Source organism: Podarcis cretensis (assembly GCF_951804945.1).
Source record: "Podarcis cretensis genome assembly, chromosome: 9".
Taxonomy (NCBI): Eukaryota; Metazoa; Chordata; class Lepidosauria; order Squamata; family Lacertidae; genus Podarcis; species Podarcis cretensis.
This window is the reverse complement of record NC_137178.1, coordinates 74,172,536-74,191,449: the sequence shown is the minus strand read 5'-3', so window position 1 is coordinate 74,191,449 and position 18,914 is coordinate 74,172,536. Positions and strand designations below refer to the sequence as shown.

General features: G+C 43.8%; 1 protein-coding gene across 2 annotated transcripts in view; it reads left to right on the top strand.

Moving 5' to 3' along the window:
• The first annotated feature begins 1,307 nt into the window (after positions 1-1,307).
• The window catches only part of IREB2 (iron responsive element binding protein 2), a 37,345-nt gene continuing 19,738 nt past the window's right edge, over positions 1,308-18,914 (top strand). The window contains exons 1-6 of one of the 2 annotated variants that reach the window (XM_079991523.1): positions 1,308-1,477; positions 6,095-6,184; positions 11,526-11,691; positions 13,812-13,949; positions 15,856-16,071; positions 18,336-18,405. In XM_079991523.1, the coding sequence (XP_079847649.1) occupies positions 1,459-1,477; positions 6,095-6,184; positions 11,526-11,691; positions 13,812-13,949; positions 15,856-16,071; positions 18,336-18,405 (699 nt within the window). In that variant the 5' untranslated portion in view covers positions 1,308-1,458. Of the gene's footprint in view, positions 1,478-6,094; positions 6,185-11,525; positions 11,692-13,811; positions 13,950-15,855; positions 16,072-18,335; positions 18,406-18,512; positions 18,617-18,914 lie in introns of those variants that run through there. The other variant, XM_079991524.1, reaches the window with a different exon arrangement.

Genomic DNA, 18,914 nt, shown 5'->3' with positions numbered 1-18,914 from the left:
TTATTAGGAAGAGATGAAAAAAGAGAGTGCAAGAGAAAGGAGTTAGGAGACTCTGCTAACTCAAGACTGCATGTCAAGGTAAAAGGTAAAGGTAAAGGTACCCCTGCCCGTAAGGGCCAGTCTTGACAGACTCTGGGGTTGGTGCGCCCATCTCACTCAAGAGGCCGGGGGCCAGCGCTGTCCGGAGACACTTCCAGGTCACGTGGCCAGCGTGACATCGCTGCTCTGGCCAGAGCCAGAGCCAGAGCCAGAGCCGCACACGGAAACGCCGTTTACCTTCCCGCTTGTAAGCGGTCCCTATTTATCTACTTGCACCCGGGGGTGCTTTCGAACTGCTAGGTTGGCAGGCGCTGGGACTGAACGACGGGAGCGCACCCCGCCGCAGGGATTCGAACCGCCGACCTTTCGATCGGCAAGCCCTAGGCACTGAGGCTTTTACCCACAGCGCCACCTGCGTCCCTGCATGTCAAGGTACGTGCAGGGAAAATTCAGCTATGAGCTAGCTTCAGAGAAAGCAGGTTAATTCTCGGTGAATCGGACCCTGGCATAGCTGTCATCCTTCCCTTTTTTTGCGGGAAATTGCCTTATTCCAGCGCCGTTTCCCGCTGCTATCCCGGATTGTTAGATAACCCATAGACTGTCCCCAGGATAGGTGAGGCTGCTGATCCCTTACTTTCAAGTTTGAAAGTTGACAGCTATGGACCCTGGGCATCCTTTCCCTCCGAGAATGTGACTTCATTTCTACGCAGGTGTAAAGCCTAGGCGAGGGAACATCTGTGGATGAGCCTGTGCAAATCATAGGCCTGGGGACTCCCCTTTTGTGGGCTCCCCAGCAGCAGCCACTTTTGCCAGGACCAAGGGAGGCCGCCTAGACCAGTGTTCCCCAGCCTTGGGCCTCCGGCTGTTTTTGGACTACAACTCCCATCATCCTTGACCATTGGTCTTGCTAGCGAGGGATGATGGGAGTTGTAGTCCAAAAATAGCTGGAGGCCCAAGGCTGGGGAACACTGGCCTAGACCACGGCAGGGGCTTGTTCATGGAAGAAGCCCAGCCTCAAGTCCCGCCGCCTGGGCCCAGCCAGCGACGCCCCCAGCTGCTGCTGCAGCAGCACACGCGCACCTGCCCCTTTGCCCTCCTTCGACAAACACAGCGGGGCTCAAGTGTCGCGAGAGCTGCGGCCGGCCCGCTGGCCAGCGCCGCTATTCCTTCCCTGCAGTAGAGCCTCGCGAGATTTCCGGCCGCTTTCCTTTCTTGCCGGTGGCCGAGCTCTCGCGAGAGCCCCCCCCACACACACCGCGGCGAGAGGGAGGGGCCGAGGCGAGCCTGTTATCTCCTCGCCGCGCTTAACCTCTCGCGGCGTTTGAGGGAAGACTCCGCCCCTCCTGGGCACTTGGCCCCTCGCGCCCCCCTCCCTCACCCTCACCGCCGCCGCCGCCGCCGTTCTCGGGAGGGAGTGACATGGAGCCGGCCGGGCCAGGTCAGTGTGAAGGGGAGGCGGGCGGGCGGGCGGAGGGAAGGACCCCGGCCCCCCGCGCCCCCTCGGCCCTCCTCAAGCGCCTTCCTTCTCCTGCCGCCCCCCCCCTCAGGCCTCCCGTCGCCGCCTCATTTCACCTCAGAGCCCCCCCCCCGTCTTTTCTGTCCTTTGTGCTTGCCTCTCCCCCCCCTCCCCGCCAGCCCCCCGTCCTCAGAGGGGCCGGGGTCTGTCGGCCATCTTCTCTCCCCAGCCCGGTGTAAAAGGAGCGGAGGAGGCGGGGGCGGGGCTGCTGACCTCTGTCAGGGCTGGGCCACTTCAGGTGGCGGCGGCGGGGGGGGGGGAGTCAAAGAATGGGGTGGGGTTAAATTTTTTTTACTGCGCCTCTGGGCGCTTGATTTGGGGGAATAGGAGAGGCCTTGTTTTCGTGGGGTGGGGGAGGTTCATCTCCGTCATGACTGTGCCTATTCAGGTTGTGGGGGGGGGCGGTGTTTGTGGCAGGGATTGCGGGGGGGGGGGGTTGCTCCCTCAGTGAACATTCCGCCCTACTTAAAAACAAAATATCTTCTATTCACCGAAGGCTAGCGTTTTGGAGAGAAACGCACGCCCTCTGGTCCTCTGGCTTTGTGTACACTATATAACAGTGTTTCCCAACCTTGGGTCTCCTGCTGTTTTTGGACTACAATTCCCATCATTCCTGACACTGGTCTTGCTAGCTAGGGATGATGGGAGTTGTATTCCAAAAACAACTGGAGACCCAAGGTTGGGAAACGCTGCTATATAAACTACTTTTCCATTTGTGCATGTGTGCTGTAAGGGGGGGGGCTGCCATGTCACACTCCTGGTTTTCTATGTGTGGGGAGTTGTTTTTAAAGAAAGCAGATCTTTCTGGTGGCAGATGAAAGTGATTGACTACACGGACCTGGCAGAGATGACGTGCAGAATCCGAGACCAGGGAAGAGCAACGGCGGAAGAAGATTGGAAAAAATTTAAAGACTATTTAAAGAAATATTCCAAAATTAGTGAATGCTAGATTGATGTTGAATAAGAAAAATAGGGGTTAATAGCGATAATGGTTAAGTGGAAGAAATTGAATGTTTTTATAATAAATTTGAAAGTAAAGGAGGGATTTTTTAATTAATTAATTCGACATGAGAATGCAGAAAGGGGAGGTACGAGGAAGTCGGGAGAGTAAGAAATATGAAATTAAGAGTTGGAAATTATACATGTTGCATGTTTTTTGTTTTTTTTGTTGTTTTGTTTTCTTTGATATGGAAAAAAAAGATATGGAAAATTGAATAAAAATTATTATAAAAAAAAATAAAGAAAGCTAGTGTGTCAAGAAACTTGCTTAGCTGTGACACACTAGTTATCTGTGCGCAGGGAGTTAACTGAATGCTGCTTCATATATTTTTTAATGTCAGTCTGCGCGCATACACACACACAGCCCTGACACAGGTTTGAGATGCATCCTCTTTCAAGTGAGAAAGTAGGCCATTATTATTTGGTATAAACGTGATAGGATTTTTGTGTTATGCCTTTGAGAAAATGAAACAACATTGTCCTCTGTGCCTCATGTAACAGTTTTCATGCTCTCTATGTTGTGTTTAATTTTTTTCTATTATTTTTTGCACTCCTTGCTGCTCAGCCAGAAGAGCCTGGTTATTTTAAATTATTATCATTATTATTATTATGGCTTGACAGGTGCAGATCAGTATGTAAAAGGGAAATTTAGGAGCTTGTCTGTGCTGTTGTTCCTGCTTCTTTTAATTTTCCCCGCATATTTGCATTCCTGTGTTCCTCAGCAAAAGCTGTCAGCTGATGGCAGGAGATGGGCATGCTCAAACAGCATAGAAAATGCAAGTGATGTAAATATCGAGTTGGGGAATGATTCTCTTTCCTGAAAAGTATTTCATGTTAAGAGCAAAAGCCTCCACCAGCAAAATGGCCTCGCCAGACAATGAGCTCAGCTTGCAAAATGGCCAGGAACTTTTCCCTTGGATTCAGTGCATGTCAGCATACTATGAGGAATGGTGATTTTTTTTTAAAGGGCTTGGGTTACTAAAGCTTGAAAACTGTTAGGCCAGTTATGAATAGTAGCAATGCTAGTAGATAGGGGCACAACCCTCTTGCATTTTTCAGAATGTCCCAGTTTACTAGTGTGAGGAATCTATGCAGCTCAAACCTTCAAAGAGAAAGATATTTTGTTTGTTTCTTCAAATAACTTTTTAAAAAGAAGGTATACCTTGTGCCTTAACCCTTACATTTTCCCAAAAAAACTGCTTGAGGCTACTCAAATATGATGAAGCATGTTAATGTGAACAAAATTTTACATAAGTATGATCAGACTTGTATGGCTACTTTTGTAAAGAAATTTAAATATATATGCCTATTATGAAGCATTTAAACACCACTTAAAGCTATAATCAAAATATTTGTTATGTAATAAAAAATCACGTAGTCATAACCTCTAGTTCTGCAAACTCTTAATTTAGTCCCCAGTAGTACAGTATAAAGCTTTTTAGCCTCTTTGAAACTGATTCTGGTATTTAAACAATCAGGGGACTGTAAAATGGCAGAGTAGCAATAAAGTACATTGCTATTGGTGTTTAACCCACCCAAACCAAAGGGCTTAAATAGAGCACAATTCCTGTATGTTTTTATAGAAGTAAATCTCACTGTGTTCAGTGGGTCTTACTTGTAGATGTGCATTGTATTTAGGAGTGCAGCCTAAGCATGCTGACCTTTGAATTGTGACTGATTGAGTAATACAGTATTCCTGTTTCAGGGGGAAATCCCCTCAGTTAAATCACAGTGGAGCTTTTTTATTCATCCAGATGTTGCTGCTTCCAAATGTAGCTATAGAATAATTAGAATGGAGGGTTGAGAGAGGATTGGAAGACAGAATACATTTAATCTATTACACACTATCTAAAGATTAGTGGCAGTAAATTGTGCAAAGCCACTCTAAATTGTTCTGTTTGTTCCTTGAATTGTAATCAGTACAACTTGAGTAAATAATTTGAATAACGTATCTACAATAGAAGATGTAAAAACATTTTTGATGTTTAAAGCTGCACTCCTAAGCTTGCATGTTGAGAATGCATTCAAACATAGTACAAAACCACAGTTCATTGCTATGGGAATGAGCACAAGTTATTTGCAGTGAACAGAATGGTTCCTCATTTCATCCAAACTCAGAAGAAGAGTGGTCAGTAATAGTGGTCGCTAACAGTGGTTACTGCTAATGGCGGGACGGGGTGGAAACAGAGCACATTTTAAAAGTTAACTTGTTTCCCTAAACCAGTGTTTCCCAACCTTGGGTCTCCAGCTGTTTGAGGACTACAATTACCATCATTCCTGACCACTGGTGTTGCTAGCTAGGGATGAAGGGAGTTGTAGTCCAAAAACAGCTGGCGACCCAAGGTTGGGAAACACTGCCCTAAACTATAGTTAATACTAAATACAGCTTTTCCAGTTTTGAATACAACTACAGTTGACAACTGAAGCAAAAGCTTTCAGTGTCTTCCTCCTGACCACACTGGAGGAGTGCATGGGTCCTGAGGCTTGTGCACATAATGTATTGTGTGTAAACCAGGCCCTTGAAATTAATGGAGCTTACAAACAATTCTTGGGGAGGAAATGCAGTATAAATACTTAAGTAGGAAAAGCATTTCTCATGCATTATTCCAATCAGTTTGCAGATTTATGTGCCCGACAAATTGTACTGTATGCATGTTTTCTCACTTAGAACTCCACCCTTATAGTTTTCATCCTATTTTTGTTACCTGGTTAACAGTGTGTGAAATTAGCCAGGGCAATTTCGCACGTGGCTGTCGGCCACTTGCAACCAAGTGAAGATGCCTTGGCACCAGGATGGCACCTGACATCTCCACCATCTAGAGGTGCATGCCTGGGGATCATTGGATCTTGAATGTTTTCACACACCGATACCACACCCTGTAGAATTCTATCAGTTCTATTTTTTCTGTACAATCAGAATGAATTTCAGGAACCAAAATGCTTTTTCTGTGCAGGCGTAGAGAAATTGTTGTCGCTTGTCTTCACTTACCCCACCCCACTGCCCTGCTCACAGTTGTGAAGAATATTATTACGTTATGAATAAGAAAAAGAGGTAGGAATAGGCCAATATATGGACTGTCCCTGGATAAAGTGACTTCTTTAAGTTCTCAAAGTTCTTTACCTAGCTCAGGGTTGTCATCTGAACTATATAGATGTTTAACTGAGAATCAGTCACAGCCATTCAGTCATTTGAAAAATAAGACTTTAGAGCCATCTTACCCAAAAATGGCAACTAGACATTCCGTTTTGGGGACTGTAACGTTGGCTTAAGGAACCATTTAGCACCTAGCTTATATATGTGAGTTTCTAACACTGCTGGTTAATATGCATTCCTGTGCAGTCTAGATCAATTGTGCTTACCTAGGAGTAAACGTGAATAGAATTATAGCTGTAGTTTTTTATCATATATACCTGTCTTCTTTTGGCAAGAAGTCATTGTCAATAGTTACTTCGCTTCTGCTGTTCCATATCTGTGCTATTATCAGTTATATATATTACAACAACATATTATATTAATCATCAGTATGACTTGTCTTTCAGAGCGCCTTTTCCAGCACTTAATTGAACCACTGAATGACAGAACAGACAAGAAGTTCTACAATGTTGCTAAACTGGGAGGCACCAAATACGGTAACACTTAATTGTATTTTCGTTAATATAGCTTCATTAATAATGTGATACCTGCAATATTGTATTACATAAGATTTAAGTGCTGATTTTCTATAGGTTGGTATGCACTTCTGGTTTTCTTCAGAACTGTTTGAAATATATGGCTTGATATAAGACACTATTACATGCTGATCGCACTGCCATGGAGATGATTACATCTACTGCATAAATAGCACAGTCCTAAATCTGACTGCTCAGAAGCAAGCAGTATTGAATCCAATGGAGTTTACTCCCTTGTGGGGTTAGGATTGGGCCTTGCTCCACGTATTTGTAATCTAGACTGGCTGTTTTCAGGAATTTATTTCCACGTTTTACTCTTCTAACAAACTGAGACGAGGCCAAATTCTGTTATCCAGTATAACATGAAGCTCAATACTATGTAGAGTTCAGAATTCTTATGTCCACTGATTTCAAAGTGTTAAAACTCATCTAACTCATTATTGGATTTCAGCCTTAATGGACAAGAGCTATCACTGAGTTAGTTGACAGTCACATAAATCAGAGCAATCTCTTTGAAGTTCCTCACAGCTCTGTTACAGTACAACTTAGTTATGGCATGAAGATAGTTAACTTTCCTGCAAGGGGGGTGGGGGAAAGCAACATTTTTGTATGCATTGTTTGGTTTCCATTGATGGGCTGCTGGCATGTACAAGGCCAATAGCCATGACTCCCAAGCCCCCCGCCCCATTCATTTTTGCAAAATTTTATTAAAATTAGCACTCACTGGGTAATAGCTCAAATCCTTTACTTTAACTGTCATTTTCTGAAACAAGAACAATTGAGCAGAATCTGGCTGTAATCCTAAACAAACTTAATAGGAAGTAAGTCCCATGAAACATATTGGGGCTTACCTCTGAGTAAACATACTTCGGGTTCCACAGTTAGTTACCTTATTGCATATTGCTAAAATTCTAGATGGATGTCATAGCTTCCATGGTAACTGCTGTTGGGACACATAACTCAAGCAGAGTTAAGGTGAAGTTTACAAAACAAAAGTGTTTCACCTGAAGTGCTTCAGTAATATGTATTATTTGATCCGCCTTGGTTCCAGTGGTGTGCAGTGAAATTTTTCCTAGGGGAACAGTTAAGGCCAGAGGTGCCAGCTTGCAAGGGTGATTTGGAGCAGGTTGTCACACGTGTGAGCATCGCACCTCCCCCCGTAAGCCAGGCAGAAGCTTCCCGGGCTTCGGGAAGGAGGCGCCAGGCTTTAATACTGTACAGTACTGTAATACTCCAATTTACTGGGAACATTTAGGGGACTAGCCTAGTCCACTGACTACACACCACTGCTTGGTTCATAGGTTTTATTTGTTACATAACAAAACCTATGAGCCAAGGTGGATCAGATAGACATATTCCTGAAGCAGTTTTTATACTGTAAACCACCCTGTGATCCTCAGGTGAAGGGCAGTACAGTGGTACCTCGGGTTACAGACGCTTCAGGTTACGTGTTTTCGGGTTGAGCACCGTGCCGAACCCGGAAGTACCGGAACGGGTTACTTCCGGGTTTCGGCGCTCACACAGAAGCACTAAATCGTGCTTTGCGGGTTGCGAATGTGCCTCCCGCACGGATCACATTCGCAACCCGAGATTCCACTGTATAGAAATTTAATAAAGAAATAAATACGAAATATTTGTAAAAAAATACTTGTAACCACTCTTCTTACTAGGCCTCTAGTATCTCTTATTTACTTTAAACAAATATTAAACAGTGCAGTGCTTTCTTTGATGTACCTTTGCAGAGCTCTAAAATTGCCTTAGTTTTATAGAGCCATCCTATGTATGTTTACTCAGAAGTAAGTCTTGCTGAGTTCATTGGCATTTACTGCAGAATATGTATGCCCAGAGTTTTATCACTTTGTTCAGCCTGGCTGTCGCTAGCCTGCAACTGTTATCTTGTGTAAAACATGGACGCAAACAGTTTCTGCTGTTTATAGCCTTTGAAAAGCAGATTTATGAACATACCACGCTGTCTTACCATGGGCTCTTCTAGGTCAGTGTTGGCTACCAGAAGACAATCAGGATCAAGAGAGCATAGTCCATCACCAGGAATTCAGACTAGGCAGACTCTTGATAAAATTAGGGTTAGGAATAAGCAAGGTGCCCAAGGGAGGATTTGTCTCCAATGCCCCCCCCCTTCACAGGAACAGCTGCGGGGAAAAGAGACAGGGAAGTTGGGCAAGACACGGAACAGTGCAAGAGCCAAACTGAAGCTAGGTGACAGACCCAGCAGCCCAGCACTGGGTTTCTAAGCAACTGGCCAAACGCCTGCTGTCACCTTTCAGGAGGTTCCCTGTTATGTGTCAAAACAGGCAATTAGGTTGCAGTCTGGCTAGTCTACCAGACACAGAGGTGCTGTCCTCAAATGTTGATTGTTGCTGGTTGCTGCTGCTCAAGGCACATGAGAACCCTGATTATTGAGCAAGGAAACTTGTAAGAGCAATAAAAAGAGGCCATGTTCAGGATTCTGACCAATTTTTTTACATGAACTCAATATATGAGCTCAACAGTACAGTGGTGTCTCGCAAGACGAAAAGAATCCGTTCCGCGATTCTCTTCGTCTAGCGGTTTTTTCGTCTTGCGAGGCAAGCCCATTGACGGATTAGCGCGCTTAGCGGCTTTTAGCGGCTTAGCGGATAAGCAGATAAGCGGTTTAGCGGCTTAGAAAAAGGGGGGGGGGAGGAAAAAAAAGTCGGAAAAACTCGCAAGACATTTTCGTCTTGCGAAGCAAGCCCATAGGAAATTTGTTTTGCGAAGCACCTCCAAAACGGAAAACCCTTTCGTCTAGTCGGTTTTTCGTCTTGCGAGGCATTCGTCTTGCAGGGCACCACTATACTCTCCTTACTTATGTTCTCCAGCACCTGATGTACTGAGGTTGGCTGTTTCCTGCTTGGTGCCCCTCACTACATTACGTGGCAGTGAATTCCATTTTACTATGTACTGTGTGAAGTTCTTCACATTTTTTTCTGTCCTGAATGTCCCACCATCATAGGAACCGACTTCTAGGGGCCGAGGCCCCTTTGCCCCCCCCCCACAAAATATTTGAGGGAGCTGCCTTCCAAAGTTAATGGGCATTGCCATTCAAATGGGGGTGGGTGCCGTGTCTTGTGATAGATTATGTGGGGTGGAACTTACCTGGAACCCCCCCCCCCAATATTTTATTCAAGTTGGCACCCCTGCCCACCATTCAGCTTCATTGGACGTCTGGTTTTAGTATTATAAGGGAGGGGGACTTCTCTATCTGCTTTCTCTTTTGTAATTAATGTAAAAAATGTATTAATTGCTCAAATTACTTGTTTTACATGTTTATCCTGCCTTCCGTTATGGAACTCACTACATGTGCATAGGGTTTCCAACCAGTTGCCCGCCAGGCATGGACCAGGCCTGTTTTGCTTCAGTCAGGTTGTTGCATCACATGTCTTTAATAACAGTAACAACAATAATAATAATAATAATAATAATAATAATAATAATAATAATAATAATTTATTATTTATATCCCGCCCATCTGGCTGGGTTTCCCCAGCCACTGTGGGCGGCTCCCAACAGAATATTAAAAACACAATAAAACATCAATGCCAAATCTTGCATTTGACTCCTTTTGTTCTGATGCATTCTGAGCTTGTGCGATATAAATATTGAAAGTTGAGTGTTGCTTGTGGGCAAACTGTATGTAGATGCTGATCAGGTTGAAAATAATTATTAAAGTCTTTGGGATTCAGTTAAAAAAGTATTGCATAGAGTCCATGTTCTTAATTAAATGGAGGAAATTGCAAAAAGGACAAAATTTATGTTAGGTTCTTTGGCAGTTTGAATCTAAAACACATTTGCCGATTCATGGTTAGCCTTTGGATGAATCACCTAATGAGAGTGAAATCATGCTGTCTGCCTTGTGAAGCCCAACTAATTTGAATGAAGCTAGTGAGCCCTGCAGCAGCACTTTGTGCTCTCTGGAGCTGAAAAAATAGTATGCAGACCTGTTAAACTTGCTGTGTCAGTCTACTTTATTGCAACTTTACATTGTGAATTATTTTTAAATGGAGTAACCGCTATCTCCTGAGGTGGTTGCTGTAAAATCCTCACAAATGCCCTTTGTGAACACATGCATGTTAGAAAATGCCCCAGAATCATAAGGACCCAGGAATCTGCCTTATACAGCATCAAACTATTGGGCCGTCTAGCTCAGCATTATTTCACTGACTGGCAGTAGATCTGTAGGAATACCAGGGATTGAACCTCTTGAGTACAAAGCGTGTGCTTTACCACCTGATTTCTGCTGTGTGAAAGAGTTCATGAGCAAGTGCACCAGCAGGCAAGTTAGTGCATGAAGTATTCCCTGAAGGTGGAAAATAGACATAGCTGTGCTGCAGCGGCATCTAAAATATCGGTCACTTCAAGGGAAATATCTTAACATTTCCCCCATTGCTTTTAATCTGCCTAGATTTTTAATCCAAGCCCTTCTTAGTCTCATCATTTTTTCTCTCTCCCCACCCTGCCCAGACTTTAATACTTTTATGAAATCTTTTTATTGCTACATGCTGGACTTAACATCGTGGATTTGAAGCAGTAAAATTTTACCGGCCACGTGAGACCAAGTCCCTTGGTTTAGCCATATCCGTCAGAGGAACAAGTCTCTGTACTAATCTTTGCCTTCTCAAGATGTCAGTTAGTGTTCTTGCCACAGCAAAAAGCCCAGAAGCACAATATCAAGGAGATCTGTCTTACAACTAAGAAGCATCATTTGCTGGCTTATCTTTGTCAATAAAGAAAACTATTCAGTGTTACCTAGTATTTATTGGCCTTTTGTTGTGACACTCAAGGATACTGAGACCCTGTTGCGCTAGTTCAGCCTTCCCCAACTGGAGCCCTTTTATCTCAAAGACTAGCAGATGAAATTGACAGACTAACCACCACTTCCAGAATTCCATCTAGCTCTGGACAGCCTAAAACATAGGAGTTTAGTTTAATTTACTTTCACCAATTCGCATCCATTAGATATATACCAGTTTATGCATGTTGTTAATCAAGAATAAAAGTGCATTGTTGGGTTCTAGCTCACTTACATGGGGATTGGTGCAAATGTGTATCCTATTTTGATTTGTTTAATTTTCCTACTAAGAATAGTTTGCACTGAGCTGTAGTGCTATTTTGATAAAGCTATCAACATCATTTTAAAGGCTTAGTTTAGAGATGTGAAGACCCAGAAGGGAGGGGAAAAACACATTTGGGGAGTAGCATATACACAGGTGAATCCATCCCAAAGTATTTACTTGACCAGTTCAGTTACTTTATCCTTGTGCAGATATCCTGCCTTACTCCATACGGGTACTGTTGGAAGCTGCTGTCCGCAACTGTGATGGCTTCCTAGTGAAAAAAGAAGATGCTATGAACATTTTGGACTGGAAAGAAAAACAGAACAATGTTGAAGTGCCCTTCTGTCCTGCCAGAGTCCTTCTCCAAGACTTTACGTAAGACACATTTTCCTCATTATATATTTTAGCTGGGTCTAATGCATTCTTCAAGTACTGCAGGCTTTATCTAAATGTTCAGGGTGGAACTTACACAGTGTTTAGAGAGGCAGAAGTTCAGGTATTCATGTAGGTTTATACTGGCAACAGATCTACATAATGAATGTCTCTTTAGGAAAAGTGATTGAAATAATGGGGTATCATTTCACTGCCGACTCTGCTTTGTGTATGTCTCAAGATACTTACATATGCTGCAGGGACTTTTGGACATCTCTGCTTCAGTTCCCATCTCACACTAATGACTTTACTGTTTCTTCACAATTGGGACATTCTTCCACATACATAAATATGGGCTGCTGCCTTATATCAAGTCAAGCCATTGGTCTGTCAAGCTCAGTAGGCTTGGGGAATAGGATCCAGCCAGTGGCTCCACTTCACAGTTCCCTGTCAAGAACTCTGGAGTATAATTGATCCCAATAGGGTTTGCATTTGGCTCCAAATTTTAAAAGGTGCCCTGCTTCCTTAAGGTATGATCAGAAGTACACTTTGAGCTTTTTGCAGCTACATCTTTACCTGCCCTACACCTGGCACAGGGCATGGCATGGGGGAAAAACCCTCATGGGTCAAATTGGGACTCTGGCTAGGTCTCATAAGGCCGTGGGACGGAGGTTCCCCATGCTTGGTCTACATGAACTGACAGCTACTTTCCAGACAAGGGTCCTTCCCAGCCTTACCCAGAGGTTCCAAGGATTGAATTGGGACTTCCTGCATATAAAGGATGTGCTACTCTCCCTTGCCTAAGCATTTTATATGTTGTGGGTTGACAGTATTATTCCTGTTAGTTGGATTTGTGTCCTGGTCACTTTGAATCTAAAGCAAGGTGGCTTGCGACCATTTTTTAAAAAAATGTAAACATTCAAAGTGCAGCAGCAAACAGTAGCAGTTAATTCTTACTCCTTTAATCTGGTCTCTGTCTCAAACATGAATTCTGTGTAATGCAAAGCACGGTTGTCATATAATTGTGCTTTTAATCATTTGCATGTCTAGTTAGCAAATTGGTTATAGCAGCATGGACATAGCAGGAGGAATTTGAGTATGTTGCTGTAAGTACTTGAAAACCATGGGAAGAAATTTGGGTCTTCAAAAACATGTCCATAGGTGGGCCTGTGTCAAGCATGAGCATGTTAATGGTAAAGGCTGGATCAATACTAGCAGGGATTACGGTGTGGTTCAGAATCCCATGTAAAAAAATAAACTCCATCAAGAGGTAGACCCAATGTTCTCAGCTCTGTCAGAGCAACAAGATGGTATGCACTCGATCTGTTTATACTGTACTAAATGCAGGGAGTAGGTGTGCCCATTGCCTTCTAGTGTACCCAGACCTAATCAGACTGGACTTGAGGAGGAGGTTTAGATAACTTAGGTTCATGTAGCAAGTGACTCAGTATTAAGGATGGTGTTTGATGCAAGCAATTTGCCGGCGATTTGCCTCTTGTTGACAGTTTTGTCTTGAAATTGCTGGCAACATTGTCGTCTGGCTGGCCAGTGCTGAGAATTAAGGTGATACAGAGGTCTCATTAGACTCTGATGTGCACCTTAACATACAACCAAATAACCATCCAAAGTGATTTAGAGGAGTAGAAACAAACCGGACTCACATACTTCTATTTTCCTTCTTGTGCACAGCATCACTTTCCACTTTCTGCTTAGTGCAAAGCAGAGTTATGACATCTGTTTGTGTATGCGCTCCAGAACTGGAGGTTTGATTGGGTTTCCAGTTTTGATTTGAAGCAGACACAAGCAATGATTGCTGATTCAGATGTTATGACTAACAGGAAACTGAGAGTTGAAATAGCATGTGAAGAGGGTAAGATGCAGTGTGCAAGTCTGTGGTTTGTTTCTATTTCTCCAAACTATGTATTTTGAGGATTGTCTCACCTGGTCCATTCAGTGCAAGGATATTCTGTAGCATAAAATAAAAGTTTTCCTGAGTGTTTCTGAGCTATCATGTGGGACCTTCTAAGGCTGTGTTAACCAGTATGGGGCCCGTCTCATTGGCTTTAAAGGGTCTTTATTCTGTATGGCAGCTAAATATTTTTTTCATTGGTCATTTTCATTAGTGGAATTCCTGCAATAGTGGATTTTGCTGCTATGAGGGAAGCTGTGAAAAATCTTGGAGGGGATCCTACAAAAGTTCATCCTGCCTGCCCAACAGATCTCACTGTGGACCATTCTTTGCAGATTGACTTCAGTAAATGGTATTTATTGTACAACTGTTTTGTTTTTATTCTACTTTTTGAGTAGCAGTTATAGTGTAATGTGGGTCGCTTCATGTTTGTGAAATTCCTACTCTCTGCTCCCAGTCAAGCCCCTTTAACCACTACACCACACTGACTCTCTTGTATTGAGGGCTGCATACTGGAGGTAAGCAGAGCCAGAGCCAAAAGTGAATGGGCAACCCCTTTTCCACTTCCTTTCTTTTCTGCCACCCTTCCCCACCCTCCACTCCCCCCTCCTTCTCATCCTCGTGAAATTAGATGAAGGGCTATAGTTGCCCACCCCTGCTCTAAAGCGCACCACCCAGGTGCCAGTTCTGCGAGACACAGAGGCATGGTGGATGTCTCCTAGCTGAAATTGCCTGCCTGCTGAAGTTTACCAAACCATTAGCATCTCTCATCTCTTGAGAGATAAAACATGGTATCACTATTCTAGTGTTGCTTTGTTTGGGGTTTTTAATGTACCGTATTTTTCGCTCTATAACACGCACCTGACCATAACAGGCACATCGTTTTTAGAGGAGGAAAACAAGGGAAAAAACATTCTGAATGAAACAGTGGATGTATCATTTTTGTGCTTCATGCTGTGGCCACAGACATGTGATCTGATGGTGAATTTGGGGTGACCCAATGCAAAAATCCTGAGGATCCATGTAGATCCATGCTTTGTAACCACGTTTTTGCACCATTGCAGCCCCAGGCAACAGTGGGTGCGTGATTTGGGGGGAGGCAGGCTGTAGCCATGGACATGCTACGTGCTCTAATGGTGAACTTGGGCTGACCCAATGCAAAGATCCTGAGGATCCATGTGGATCCATGCTTTGTAACCACGTTTTTGCACCATTGCAGCCCCAGGCAACAGTGGGTGCGTGATTTGGGGGGGGGCAGGCTGTAGCCATGGACATGCTACGTGCTCTGATGGTGAATTTGGGCTGACCCAATGCAAAGATCCTGAGGATCCATGTGGATCCATGCTTTGTAACCACGTTTTTGCACCATTGCAGCCCCAGGCAACAGTGGGTGCGTGATTTTTGGGGGGCAGGCTGTAGCCATGTACATGCTATGTGCTCTGATGGTGAATTTGGGCTGACCCAATGCAAAGATCCTGAGGATCCATGTGGATCCATGCTTTGTAACCACGTTTTTGCACCATTGCAGCCCTGTTTTTGTATCAGATCATTGCTATGTGATCTGATGGTGAATTTGGGCTGACCCAATGCAAAGATCCTGAGGATCCATGTGGATCCGTGCTTTGTAACCACGTTTTAAGTGGGGAGGGAAGGAAAAATATAGAAGGGACAAGGAGCACGAGAGGGGTGTGCGGAGAAGCAGCTGGCTAAGAATGCAGGAGAGGGGTTTAAAGGGGGGAGGGAGGAAGGCAAAAGTCCACCCACCCACTCAAGCCAGCCCTCTCTCTCTCTCTCTCTCTCTCATCTGCATGTTTTCCGCTGCCTGCCGAGTCCCCAGACACAGCAGCAGCAGCAGCAGCACCACCGGACGCTCTGCTTTCCTCTCTACTTGCCTGGAGGGGAGGGGTTGCCTGGAGGGGAGGGGATTTCACTGCTCTTTGTTCCGTCTGAGCAAACAGCAACTGAAACAGAACAGGGTGGGCAGTAAGACCCTGAGGCAAAAATGCAGGAAAGCAGCAGCCTCCTCTCCTCCGTGACGGCGCAATATGATTTTTGCCATGCACTTGGGACAAACGGCTCCAGGGACCACACATTCGCTCTATAACACGCACAGACATTTCCCCTTACTTTTTAGAAGAAAAAATCTGCGTGTTATAGAGGGAAAAATATGGTATATATTTTACATTTAGTTTATATTTAGTAATTCAAAAGATTTTGATAAACTAAAGCCAGTTTATTTTCTCTGTTTCTTTTTAAAGTGCAATACAGAACACTCCCAATCCTGGAGGTGGTGATCCACAGAGGCCACCACCAAAACTTTCTCCACTTAAAGCTCCTCGGAAGCTACCGTGCAGGGGCCAGTCCAGCTGCAGAGGGCCATGTGATGGAGAGTCTGGTCGTAACTCGGGGCCACTTTCTGTGCAGATTGAGAACACGCCTCCGCTGTGTCCTTTTCATCTTCAACCAGTGCCTGAGTAATTTGTTTTTCTCCAATTCTCCTTTTTTCAGTTTGCTTTCTTCCTGCAGATAAGCATCTATGCCATTGCTAGGGCTTGCTTCCAATTCCTCTATAACAGTACATCCCTCAAGTTTAACATGGAGCATGTTAACTATCAGGCACTGATTTATCTAACACTAAACACTGCCATACTTTAAGTTGTAACTTACTGGCAATCAAAAACTGGCAGGTTGGCTGCCTATAACAGTTCAGGTCTTGCTTCTTTTGGCACAGTGAATGCTTGACAAGGCAAAAATGTTTTTATTCTAAAGGCCACTTCCTTTTTTTATTTCTTTTTAAAAACAAAACATGATACATCTTTCTCCTTTTTTAAACAATACACATCTACGTGGAGAAAATTCTTAGTTCACTTTGTAAGCTGGAAAGTATCGGTTTTTTTATTTATCTCAGATCAGTTCATACGGTGCCATGGATGGTGGAATCCTACAACCACATTGTCTACTAGCCTACTGAATGTTATTTATTTATATTTATAATTATTACACTTTCATGCTGCCCTTCATCCAACGACCCCAGGGTGGTTCACAGCAGCATAACAGTGTACCATCAAGCTACAATGTCATCCTCATATTCAGACATTCTTGGGTTTATTCCAGGGGTGCCCAAACTTTTTTCAAAGAGGGCCAGATTTGATGAAGTGAACATGTGTGAGGGCTGACCAAAGTTGTTGAGCTTTTAGGATTGAAGTTGTTGAGCTTTTTTTTGGGCGGGGGGCAGATTAAATTGACCAGCGGGTCAGCCGGATTAACCCCCCAAAACAGACTTTGGACATGCTCCAAAGTGCAGGTACTAATTTTATTTTTAATGTTGATGAATTACATTTTAGCCCACCTTTCTCTCCAAGGAGCTTAGGATGATGTATGTGGTTCTCTTCCCTGCCATTTTACCCTCACAATAACCCTGTGAGGTAGGTTAGGCTGAGAGACTGTAACTGGCCTAAGGTCATCCTGTGACTTTCGCTGATGAGTGAGAATTTGAACCCTGGTCTCCCAGGTCCTAGGCCAACACTCTTAACCACTGCACCACACTGGCTCTGTAGCTGAGTTTCTATATGTGTATTTTCTCAGTGGCAAACTTTCATGAAGGCCTGGTTCACACAGAATGGTAAGACAGACTATTGTTTCCTATGAACAAGAAAGTGTGCTGGTACAGTGGTGCCCCGCAAGACGAATGCCTCGCAAGACGGAAAACTCGCTAGACGAAAGAGTTTTCCGTTTTGGAGGTGCTTCGCAAAACGAATTTCCTATGGACGAAAATGTCTTGCGAGTTCCTGCGGGGTTTTTTCCCTCCCCCCCCCCCTTTTCTAAGCCGCTAAGCCGCTTATCTGCTTATCCGATAAGCCGCTAAAAGCCGCTAAACCGCTAATAGCGCTAATCCGCTAATCCGTCAATGGGCTTGCTTTGCAAGACGAAAAAACCGCTAGACGAAGAGACTCGCGGAACGGATTCTTTTCGTCTTGCGAGGCACCACTGTACATGCTTCTCAAATCCTGCTGTTCTTCCATTCCCCGGCTGGGAGGAAATGAACCAGAGAACTGACTTAGCATTCACATGTGATCCAGCAATCATTGTTTATTTTTATTTTTCAAACCACGAGAGGAAGCCAAATTTGGTCTTATCCATTTAACATTCTTCTGAAAGAGGTGATGATTGGCCACATGCAGTAAAATTCAGTCTCTGCTAGGGATTAAGCAAAAGCATAATATAGGAGGACAATTGTTGGACAGGCATAGTAGAAATACCTCCAGATATATTTCTTAATTTCTCATAAATGAATGAGATTCCTGAAGCCGTATATGCCTGACTTGTCACCTTACTGGTTTTCTAATTTGCAGTAACAAGATATGAAGATAAGCGGTTTTCTTATCATGCATAACATGACTCTAAATTGCTTCTTGCTTGAGGTTACTTACCTCTAAGAACAGTAGCTGAAAAGCACATCTTAAGGAAGGTTATTTTTTAAAGACACCTTTTTAAAGCCAGCTTGCCCCATGCGATCTGAAGCAGTGCTTATTGCCACATAATAGACACTCACTGCATGCTTTACAAGAGACCTTGGCTTGTTTTAAAAAGAGGGAATGTGGAGGAGGCATGTGCCATTTCATGTGGAGTTAAAATGCCTCTCCTAACCAGTTCCAGACTTCTCAGTTTTCAACTGTAAGTGAAATATTAGGAGAGAAAACAGTAATGTTTATATGGGTTTGATTTTTTCCCCCTGTAGGCCGGAAACAGTGTTAAAAAACCAGGAGATGGAATTTGGTAGAAATAGAGAGAGACTTCAGTTTTTCAAGGTACGTTGGTTTGAAGAACCTTATGGCAGAACCGCACAAAGTGGTCTGATGGAGATCTGCTTGGGTCTGTTCTGCAATCAGTTTTGAACCTTCCCCCTTTCTTTCAGAATATTTAACTAAGAGAACAAAAGGAGGCTTCTGGTATTGAACATGAAATGGCATACTCATTCTCGAATTAACTCCTGTTTATGATTGACATACTTCAGGAAAGGTATAATGGAGAGACAGATCATGGCTAGAACGGCAGAGTTTTTAACCTGTGCAGGAAGCTCTAATTTTTCTGTGTGAAGGGGCACACTATCTTATGAACTGTGATAGCTATGTATGTTCTCTCCTATGCTAATACTTGCTGAGACACTCATATTTTCAGCAGTTTGCCTTTCTTTACCCAGTAGATATGGGATGCATTGGTTAAAAAATAATAAATCCTGATGTACCTTTTCTCATTTACAGTTACCATTGCTAAAGCTTGGTTGGTTCAGAGAGTGCGAAGATCACTTATCTTAATT